The following is a 10,749-nucleotide window of genomic DNA, read 5'->3' on the forward strand; positions in this document are numbered from 1 at the left end:
TGCTGTGGGAGATCGGGGGTCCGAATAGGCTGAACAGCAGGGAATAGGAATAGGGGCAGATGTGGGTTGTGTGTGGTGTGTATGTTTTGATTAGTCTGAGCCGCGATACGAAAACAGGGTGAAGTGGGTGCACGAACAACCGCCATGAGGCGATGTGGAGTCTATGTGTGTGTGTTGTGTGGGTGTGGGTGTGATTTGTTTGTTGGGTTATAGAGCGGGGCTGTCGTAGCGTCTGTCTCACGTCCATCGTGCGTGGCCCACGGTGGAGTGGGCCACGCACTAGAGACAGCCTTCGCCGTGGCCGCAACCTTTCCAAAGGAGAAGAGGGAGAAGGCCAATTTGGAGCGGCCTTAAAGCGACCCAGATTAAAGATCCCCCCTGGCAGGTGAATATATGAAAGTAACATAGGTTGCATCGCTTTCGCTGGAATCAAAAAGAAGGTACGGGTATAAGAGGTGGTGTCCTGGCCCTTGAGGATTAGCTCCGCTCCTGTCCTAAGCGAGCCGGCTCGCGTAGGACAGGGGAACAGTTGTAAAACAGATGAGAGATGGAGAGCGGCCACGTAAGACGTTGGAGACGGAGAGAAGAAAAGGCAAGTCACAAATGGATTGGAATTTTATGGATATTCAGAATATCAAAGCGGCTTGGGGCGCTGCGAGTATAGGCTGACTTGAGGCCAGGGGTACAAGTCAAAAGTGACCTTGTATCGGAAGGTACAACCGAGTCCTCGAAGCGCAGTTTGCAGCTTTTGGCATGATGAAATCCTTTGCATATAATTTATGTACAGTAAGCTTCGTCGACAAGACAGAGGTTGTATGAGGCACTGGCTAGTTGACAACGCGAGCCGAACAAACCTATCTGCGGACACATCCTAGAAACGAGAACAAATTATATGGTACAAAATATTTTATCTTCTCAATCCAAACCGTTGTGAGTTGCCTCTGGGTTGTCAACATGTCGCGTCCAAACAATTCAACCACCTCGATGGGACTATACTGACTTGACCCGACGGCCACCATAAACGTCCACAAATTCCAAAGTTTGGCCATCAGTTATCAATTCATTTAGTTCTTCTGTACAGCTACCAGCAATCATCTTCGCGCTACTAATACTGCTCTGTCGCGCCTGTTAGCCTAGCCTCTTTAAGCGTTGTGAGCGCGCGAACGGTTGTTTTACCAAAAAAAATCAAAATCAATTGCCGTTTAGATTAGGGCTCTTGTAGTAACTGTCAACCTTGATCTGCACGAACAAGACGTCCAAGGCTTTGCTCGTCGCCGGAAGACGGTGTCCGTGCACACGTTGCGCTTTCATCAAGGCTACCCTCAACAGTCCTGATCGCATTTATATGGAGATGGTTCTCAATAAGAAAGTACACCTCGCCGACGTTGAGGGAGAAGACTTCGACTGCGCCGTGTTGGAATCGTCGTTGTCATCGGTTCTGGGCTTCCTCGACGCAACCTCTCGCGAGCCAGCCCGAGCCATGGAGTTTGACAAACATCGTGAAAACCAAGAAGGACCTCACTTTCCTGTGGGGGAAGCCGTAGCAGACCATCTGCTGCTTTACTTGTCCGAGGCCGATTCGCAGGCCCCAAGCATCCTACACTCCGAGACCGACCACAAGAGGACTAGTGATACCACGGGTGGGGCGGAGTCAGCAAGCGTTTGCAAGATTGCAAACCCCGGTCAAACCGCTCATATTTTGGATATGGTAGAGGACACAAGAGCCGCGGCACAGCTGCCCGGATTGCCGCGATCGGGCCAGCAGCCGCGGCTGGACGTACAGGTCTTTTCCCAGGACGCACCGGCCGCTGAGAAGCGGCCTTCAAGCTCCTGCTGTTCGAGCGACGGCGTAGGCAGCAGCGGTATCGGCGACGTTGCACCGGATCTGGGATTCAAGGTTGCAGACGTCTGCAAGGCCACCGTGAGGGTAAGCTGGTGTCTTTGGTTACGCTTGGCGTTTGGATGGCAAGGTTTTGGTACACAAGTTTCACGAAGCTCAGTTTCACAAGAATTGTTCTTGAGGGGTTGTCGCGGGTGCGCGCGCGACACATGCGCTTTTCCCAAGCAGCGGCATCTATCTATCAGCGGCAATCGGCGGTGCAGCGATCCAGTGCGTTCTTCTCGAGTTCCACTTATATTTTTTAAATATAAAAATTGATGCTTGTTGTTATGGTGAACGAAATATCGGATGTTTGGCTGGCAGGTTTGAGAGCTCGCGGCTGACAACCTGGCGTTCCTGTCGTGTGTCTCAACGCGACGCACACCACCGAAGATTTGTCAAAACATCAGCTCCTTTCCGTTTCGTTCCTTTCCGTCACCTATATTTGGACGACCCTCTCGCCGCGATTGCGTCCGCTCGGGCTACAAACCAGAACGTCCCATCACATCGCATGGCATTACATCACATCTTCAAACATGAAAATCTTTTCCTATCTTCCTTTCCTTCTTCTCTTTGTTTTGACTGAAAAAATGCCACGCGTCTTTGTGCCCGCGCGCTTTCCCGCAATAGGACATGCTCAAGGAGGTTCTCCTAGACAACCTGCCGATGCAGGTAAGGTTTGTCGCGGTGGGAGGAGGCTCTTGCGAGGAGAGCAGTGCGCTACAGATTTTTTTCCCTTCAGCTTTCCACCAATTCTCCGCACAGGGGTTTCACCCCCCAACCCCGATCTGGGTCAAAACACACAGTTCGCTTCCTTCCCTTCCTCTTTTTCCCCCGTGCTCTTTTCGCCACGCTCTCTTCATCGGCATGACTTTCAAAGTCATGACTACGACTATTGTTTTTCAGGTTGTCCACGAATGTTTTTGCTGCGTCTGAATGAGCGGCGATCGGCTGCGATTGGCTGAACTTATTTCATTATTGTTTGCAGGACGCGGTCGAGGTGATGTTTAAGGTGGACTCGCACCGGGGCTGGAATGAGATTCGCACGTGCGCCACCAGCCTGATCGCCTCGTCCATGTCAACCCTGCCGTACCGCGGCAGCGCCAGCGTGCCGTCGACGCCGGCCAAGAGCTCCCCTAGGAGCGGCGCGGCCGCTGGCGGCAGCGGAATGTCCATGCCGCCGCCACCACCGCCGCCGCCGTCAATGTTGCCGCAGCTGCAGCTAGCTGACGCGGCGGCAGCAGCGGCGATGGCCCCGCCGCCCCCGCCACCCCCGCGGCCGTCGCCGTCCGGCGGTGGTGGCGCTTCTCTGTCATCAATTGCCGCCGCCGCTGCCGCCGCGGCGGTGGCACCTCTGACGCCAGCACGTTCGGCGCCGAGCGTTATTCAGCTGCCAAGCTTTGTCTCTTCTGCCGTCGGCATCGGAAGCCCACGACTGGAGGACGCTGCCGCCGCCGCCGCCGCCGCCGCCGCCGCTGCGGCTGCTGGCGGCCGCGGGGCGCTCGGCAGCGGCGGATCGACGCCGCTGCCCAGCGGCCCCGGAGGAGGCATTGGCGACGGCGCCGGCGACGCTCCTTCACCCTCCGAGATCCTCTTCCGGCGTACTCTTCGGACTTTTGCAGCAGCATCCGAACCTCATGGAGTGCTTCCACACAATCCGCAGCTGCTCTCGTCCTTCATGGGCGCGTCTGGAGGAGGCGGCGGCGGCGGCGGCGGGGGTATGTTGCCGGCGGAGGGTCTGTCCGTCGCGCCGCCGCCGCCGTTCGAGCACGGCGGCGGCGGCGGCGGTGGTGGTGGTGGCGGGTACGGCGCAATGCTGGCGGGGTTGCACCACCCGCATCTGGGCAGCCCGCTTGGCAGCGGTCTGCAGTCCCCTCCGTCGATGCCGTCGCCGGCGGCGGTGACGGCGCACGGCGCCGCCGCGGGCATGTGGAGTAGCCCGCTACCGTCTCACGGATCTCCTCTCTCCGGCGGCGGAGGTGGCGGCGGTGGCGGCGGCCACTTTAACAGCCCGCATTCCCACAGCACCGCAACGCCCAGTGGATTGGAGGCAATACACATGCTGATGGGCAGCGGCGGCGGCGGCGGCGGCGGCAACGGCGGCGGCCTTGTGCTTCAGGGCACAGACCCCACGGCAGCGGGATACAGCTGCAAGACCTTCGAAGAGCTCAGTCCTGCCGTACGCGAAAAAATCCAAAACGTGCTTGACACGTGTGGCCCGCACGTGCGAGTGAGTAATGCGGTTGCCGTACTGCCGTACATTAGTCAAAAATGCAAACGCAGGGCCCTCGCACATACTCACATTTACCTTAATATATCGATCCAACGGTCGTTTCCCAATCCAATGTTCTGTCTCCCGTGTACAGGCCGAGCATTTCGACGCTGGTGTACGGCACTGGCTGTTGCAGCTGCAGATGTTGTTTGGCGAGCTGTGTGCCGTATCTGCACTACACGCCATTGAGACGGCGGCCAATCTGGAGGTGAGGTGAGGGGTTGGCTGGGTGGTAGGTAGCGGGTGAGGGGGTTAGCGGGTGAGGGGGTGGATGGATGCATGGAGCCGGGTCGGGAACATGAAACCGCGCGGTGTCGGCCCTTACCTTTCCATTCCCACCCATCTCACTTCCTTTCAAAAATTTTCCCCGTCGTACAGGGTGTACGGCGCATGAAAGCCTTCATCACGACTCGTCTTATCGATCATTACGAGCAGATGGTCTGGGCTCAAGGTGAGGAAGGCTTTCCGGGATGGCAGGGTAAAATAAAGATTTGGATTAATTAAGCAAATAATTAAAATATTTTTTTAAATAAAGGGAGACACAGATTGCAAATCAAATAAATGCAAGTAATGATTTTGAATTTGAAAAGAATTGGTGATTACAAGGTGAGGAGGGGTTGCAAAGAAGGATTAGCTTCGTTTCCAGCAGTATGCCTTCGTAGCAGCAGCAGCAGTGGCAGGTCGTCGGACAGTCGTGATATGTGTTATGGCTTCGTGTCGGCTTCCGTTCCAGGCTTCTTCCAATTCTTTCCGTGCGACCGCCGGCTACTGCTACTTCCTGCCATGCCATTACCACATCTCTCTATTTCCCCACGCAGCTGTGCCGTGCCGCCGTGCCGCCGTGTGTATTTTCAATTCACGCCCCTCCCCCCTCGTCGAGAATAATATGATTTTTGTTTAATATGAACCAATTTAATTTTATAGTACATGGTCGTTCACTGCCATTGGGCCTCTCCAACCGATGTCAACCTCTCCCACCAGTTTGCCCGGAGCCTTGTAAACGAGTTTTCAAATTGGGCTATTTTCGTACTGAGGATTTTGGTACTGGTCCTAAGCGGAATTATGCTTTCAGCTTCTTCTTTGCTAAAATAATTTATTTCCTGATAATTAACTAATTAATTAATTGATTAATTGTGTTACTTGCTAATTAATTGATGAATTAATTGTGTTACTTGCTAATTAATTAAAACCTCCCCGGTGAACTGCAGACCCACAGGGTTACGCGATGCGCAAGTTGACCCCCGATTTAATTGCCGTACTGGAGGACCTGGTGCAGAGCGACAAGGGCCTCAGGTGGGCCTCATGTTGCTTCTCATACGGGCGTACGATATTCAGATTTGGAACACATTTTTGGAACACATTTTTAAAACTCATTTTTAGCTGCTAAACTGCTAAAACATTTTTGTTAAACGTTTCATTTTCCCGCCTCACCCTATATAACTTTGCCTTGATTTGGTTTGGGTGGCAAGAGTTTCCTAGGTTATAACCCTAGATTCCGTGTAAATATTCTTGTGGTCTCAGAATAATATAATCCTAGGGCGCGTCTCATTTTACTTTTGTAACCAACCTAAACTAAAATAAAAAACCTCGACGATGACGGCTCGCAGGTGGACGCATTTCGACCCGAAAGTCCTCGACACCATTCGGGAGATCCGTACACCGGATGCCGTACGCACCCGGCTCAGCAAGCTATGTGCCCAAGAGCTCAACGGTGTTCAAAACGTACCCGCCTACCTGTACACGCTCCTCTCCAAACGCGGCAAGACCGCCAAGCAGGCCGCAGCGCAGAAGCAGATGCAGGAGTTTGCGCTGCGTCTGGCGGCGGTCCAGGGTGTTGGCGGCGTCGGCGGAGTCGGTGGCCTTGGCGGTGGCCTTGGCGGTGGCCTTGGCGGCTTCGGCGGCGGTGGCTCCGCCACTGCTGTCGGTGGTCTCGGCGGTATGGGCAGTGGACTTGGCGGGCTGGGGCACATGATTGGCGGCGTCGGTGGCGGCGGCGTCGGCGGTTTTGGTCCGCTGGGAGGCCTGGCGGCGATGGGGCTGGGCGGGCACGGCGGTCATGCTGCTGCCCCGTACGGCGCGTCACCGTACGGTACCGGCGGCGCTGGCGCGCCGTACGGTGCTGGCACGGGTGGAGGTCTGGGCGCGCTGGGTGGCTACGCGGGGATGGGCTTTGGGGTTTGAAAGTTTGAAAGTACTGGATAATGCATGCGTTACGCGTGTTCTGTGCGGAGCGACGGCGACGACGACGACGACGACGACGACGGCGCGGCGACGGCGGCGGCAGCGGCGGCGGTATAGCGGTAGCGGCGACGACGGCGGCGCCGTGCGAGCAGATGAACGATGAGGACAGGAAGGAAGAGAAGGCGTCTACATTGCCGTGTGACGTTGCTGCGGCCCTGTTTCGGGTTTGGGGGGTTTGGGGGGGGGGCGCCCGCCCGCTTCATGTCGTATTGCTGCATGACTCTGTCAGCTCAATCCCGGGCACGGCACAGCACTACGCGGGGTGTGTGCGAATAAGGGGTAATGTACAGACGCACCGGACATTGCGGGCGCTCTCACGCGCAGGCCCAGATCCGGTGCCGTGTTGTTAGTTGGGAGCAGAAACGCGGGCGCTTGTCGCCGGCGCGCGGTTAGGTGTGTGATTTAGTGTTGTGTTGTGTTGTGTCGTTGGTCTGTTCGTCTGTACGTCTGTACAGATGTACGTCTGTATGTGTGTATGAATGAGAGTATGTTTGTGTGTTTGTGCGCGCCTTTGGTGGCTCGGGGGCGGCCCCCATGTGCCCCATGGGTCAATGTGCCCACTTCCTTCCGCTCGATTTGCGAACGCAAGCGTTCGTACGCGTCTTTTTTTTGCGGTGGGCGGAGAATCGTCTTCCAGCATACTTTATATTTGTATTTTCTTCCTTCCCGCTTCCCGACTTTGTGCCTGGTAGTGGTAGTAGTAGTGGTAGTAGCAGTAGTAGCAGTAGTAGTAGCAGTAGCAGCAAAAAGCCAGCAGCACTGTAGCAGTATAGCAGTTTACATGAGTCTTGTCGGGTACGTACGGGTACGGGTACGGGTAGTACGGGTACGACGCGCAAAGATTTCCCCTCCGCGAAATGCGAATGCGAGTTGAAAAAAGAGCAGAACGTGGGTTCTTGTTGTGCTTGTTGTGGTTCGGTTGGTCGCGGCGTCGTTGCACTGCGCACATATCTCTTTTCTCTCTCTACAACACATACAGATACACATACACACGCACTCTCACTCTCTCACATCAAGGTCCGCCTCTTGCGGTTGTAGTTTTCTGACGGCGGTTGGTCGCCTGAGCGTGTTAGCGTGTGAGCGTGCACGTGCACAGGGGCATGTGATGTGATGTGTGTTCGCACAGGAGAGCGTAACGACAAGACTTAAAAAAAGTCAGTGCTGTACATACTTCATCATCACCGTACATTCGCGAATGTACGGATAGTACATGGGCGAGGGGGGCATCACGAGCGGGGTGGGGGGTGGGGCATTTTGTCGAATGTGTTTCCTTTTGAGTCCACGGAGGAGGACTCCGCACCCTCACGTTCGGCATTCGATTTAGTAGCTGGTGGCTGGTAAGCGAAGCGACGGGTCGGAATTCTTAAGTTTAGTTCGGTAATGAAATTGCGTGTTGTTGTGTAGTATAGTGTCGTGTGTCGTGTAGTGTAGTGGTGAGGAGCAGTACAGGGCAGGGGAGGAGAAGGGGCAAGAAGCGGCAGCGACAGGTAGGGGTACTTAGGGTTGGGAAAGGGGTGGGCGGCGCACCGGTTACCATTCTGACGGTGGACGGTGGAAAGGAGATGGAGGCATTCGCGGAGGCATTCGCGTCTAGGAGGCATCTGTCGTACGATTGGCAGGCATCTGCCGTACGGTTGGTTACGAGCATGGTGAGCATGGTGGAATGTCAAAAGCTCTGATGCTCTCGGGTGTGGCTTCTGGCGCTTCGCAATTGCCAAGCTGAAATGTTCTCGTGTTTCAATGGAAGCGAGGTTTTGTTGGGTGGGTTTTAAATGAACGAGGAGGTCGCGAAAGTGTGTTGAACGAATAGTGAAAGAAAGGAATTTCGTCATGAGTATCTTTCAAAATGAGTTGTCGCGTCACAGGACTGTAGCATCAACAAAACATGTGCGTACGGCAGACTTGTTGGCAGAGTTGTTGGTGTTGCGGTTAGTTGAGATTCTCGCATAGTCCTCGGACGGATGCTGGCATACGGAGGATGACGTTGCTGCGCGCTCTGTTGGTCCAACCAAGATCATATCATGTACGTTGTTGGCGTAGAATGGATGGAGAGGTACGACGACCTTGAGATGTTTGGATGAAGAGAGGGAGAGAGACAATGAAGCGGCTGTGAAAGAAAAGCAAAAGGCAAAAGCCCCAGCAGGCCCTGCAGCGATTTTGCTTTGCGCGAATGCCGTACACCGCACGTGTGTACGGATCGCATCTGGGTGTTGCCCGGGTCTGAATCTGTACGATGGAAAACGAGGACTGCTGTCTTCTTGAAAAAATCTTCAGGCAGGGCTGTCGGTGCGGGAGAGAGAAAGAGGATTGGTCCGAGCAGATTTAGTGTCGGCTGTGAATGGTCGCGCGGTTGTGGGGGGCGAAGAGGCCGCGTTGGTTGCGGATTGTGCGCTGGATGGCCATTCAGATGTCTAGCTACCAAGGGAAAGGTGCGTCTCGATATGGCGCTTGGGACGATGGGGTGGCGGATTCGAGTGCAGATGAACGAACTCGAGGTTGGTTGGTCCGCGCCGGGATGGGTCAGATGAGGTCGCACCGTGCTGTGTGCGGGGAGGTGTGTATGTGGCTGTGTGTGTGTGTGTGTGCGTGTGTTGTGTGTGTATGTGTGTGTGTGTGCGCGCGTGTTGTGTGTGTGTGTGTGTGTTACGACAGCGTTACCCAGAGGGGATGCGCGCGGGCCTCGCTGCTGCTGCTGGTGGTGATGTTGATGCTGATCATGAAGCCGATGGTAATCAGAACAAGACGAAGACAAAGACGCTGTGGGAGATGAGGGTGACGGAGATGAGGGTGAAATGGTTGCAGCAGGGTGGGCTGCCGACGCTAATAGCTGGTGCCGTCCAGGCCGCGGACGGCGGAGATGTTTCGGAGCGCGGTGGTATGTGTTCTTGGGAAGCAGTGAGGGTGGGTGAAGGTGGGAGAGGGGGCTGGAGAACCGGTGGGAGGGCACACGGGAATACCGGGGGATCTCGTGCATGCTTTGATGGTGGAGGCGGAGGATTTTGGGTGGAGGAATGGAGAATGGGATGAGGCGAAGGATTGGAGCAATTGATGTCACGGAAGGGAGAGCGCCCTAGCCATGAGGGCTGCGCGGTTGAAGCCTACCATATATTTGCATGGAAGCACGGCAGGAGATGTGCGGTTGGTTGAGGTTGTTGTTTTGAATGCTAGCTAGCTTGGCATTTCAGCATAGTTCGGCTACATTCATTTCGCTGAAGGAGAAGTGTGTCGCTCTCGCACGGTAGCGGACTGCTGCTGCTGCTGCTGCTGCTGATGATGATGATGATGATGATGATGACCCCGATGATGGTGATGGTAATGATGATGATGATGATGATGATGATGATGATGTTGATGGCAGGATTGGTGATTGCATGCCTGCATGCCTGCATGTACATACAGAAACACCAACCCACATGCGGACGAGTAGCAGCGTGCTTGTGCGGGTGTGCTGTATCGCCATTGTCGTCGTTGCTGGCACGTAACTAACAAGGCCTCTTCTGCCAACTTACGAATCCTTGAGTGTCCAGATCCAAAAAAAGAATCACACATACCCGCGCGGGTTTGGGCGCTTGGAAGGATGGGAAAGCCGATACTACGAGAAAACGCGACATGTGCGGTGCGGTGCGGTATGGTGTGTGCCAAGCGTGGCAGCGTTGAACGCTCATGCCGCGCGCAGCATGCCGCATGCCGCATGTCTGTGGCGGTGGCGTGTGTGTTTTGTGTGTGGGGGGGAGATGGCGGATTATGGGTGTGGCGCACTTCAGGGAGGGATCCGGAAGATCCGGAAGATCCGGATCCAGAATTATCTTCTGTTGGACATGATATACTTCTTTTGCATCATCCGCATCAGCATGTGTGAACAATCGTGGCCCATGGTGTGCACAAAAACAGCGCAGCGTTTAAAGAGGGTTAAGAGTTGTGTTGGTCTGTGGAGGAAGATCATATCCTCCCAAGAAGTTGCGCGGTGGTAGGACGGCGGGCGAGTCGTTGCCGCGCAGTGTCGCACCGGTTGTTGGTTATGCCTGTTGGTACGGATGGTTCGACGGTTGGTTGGGCAGTTGGTCGTGAGGAGCCCCCCCCCCCGCGCTGCGCTGTATGTGTTTCCCTGCAGGATGTGTGTATATCCGTACACTTGCGTATTTTGCGTACTTCTAAAAGCAGGGGATGTTGAGAGTAAGAAGAGAAGTGGTGAGAGAAGGAACGAGAATCTTTGGACAGCGACGGCGGAATGCCGAATAATACATTGCCGCTGCTCCTGTTTCTTACATCGTGGCGCCCCGACGTGTAAGGCCTTCCCTCTACGCACATTCCTTCACATGCCCTCCCATCCACGCAGCGTTGGCGGAGTATTGTGGTG

At 55.1% G+C, this 10,749-nt stretch overlaps 2 protein-coding genes across 2 annotated transcripts; both read left to right on the plus strand.

Annotated features, from left to right (window-relative positions):
- Nucleotides 1-1,345: 1,345 nt before the first annotated feature.
- On the plus strand, nt 1,346-6,332 carry VOLCADRAFT_91165 (uncharacterized protein; the record flags this gene model as incomplete). Its single annotated transcript, XM_002950660.1, has 7 exons — nt 1,346-1,927; nt 2,510-2,551; nt 2,868-4,109; nt 4,246-4,359; nt 4,530-4,602; nt 5,360-5,444; nt 5,759-6,332. 7 exons carry the CDS (start codon nt 1,346-1,348, stop codon nt 6,330-6,332), a joined length of 2,712 nt encoding a protein of 903 aa, XP_002950706.1.
- A 2,081-nt stretch (nt 6,333-8,413) lies between these two features.
- Nucleotides 8,414-10,547, plus strand: VOLCADRAFT_91166 (uncharacterized protein; the record flags this gene model as incomplete). The annotated part of the gene is made up of 4 exons (XM_002950661.1): nt 8,414-8,445; nt 8,800-8,821; nt 9,045-9,303; nt 10,504-10,547. 4 exons carry the CDS (start codon nt 8,414-8,416, stop codon nt 10,545-10,547), a joined length of 357 nt encoding a protein of 118 aa, XP_002950707.1.
- Nucleotides 10,548-10,749: the final 202 nt, after the last annotated feature.

Source organism: Volvox carteri (genome assembly GCF_000143455.1).
Source record: "Volvox carteri f. nagariensis unplaced genomic scaffold VOLCAscaffold_20, whole genome shotgun sequence".
Taxonomy (NCBI): domain Eukaryota; kingdom Viridiplantae; phylum Chlorophyta; class Chlorophyceae; order Chlamydomonadales; family Volvocaceae; genus Volvox; species Volvox carteri.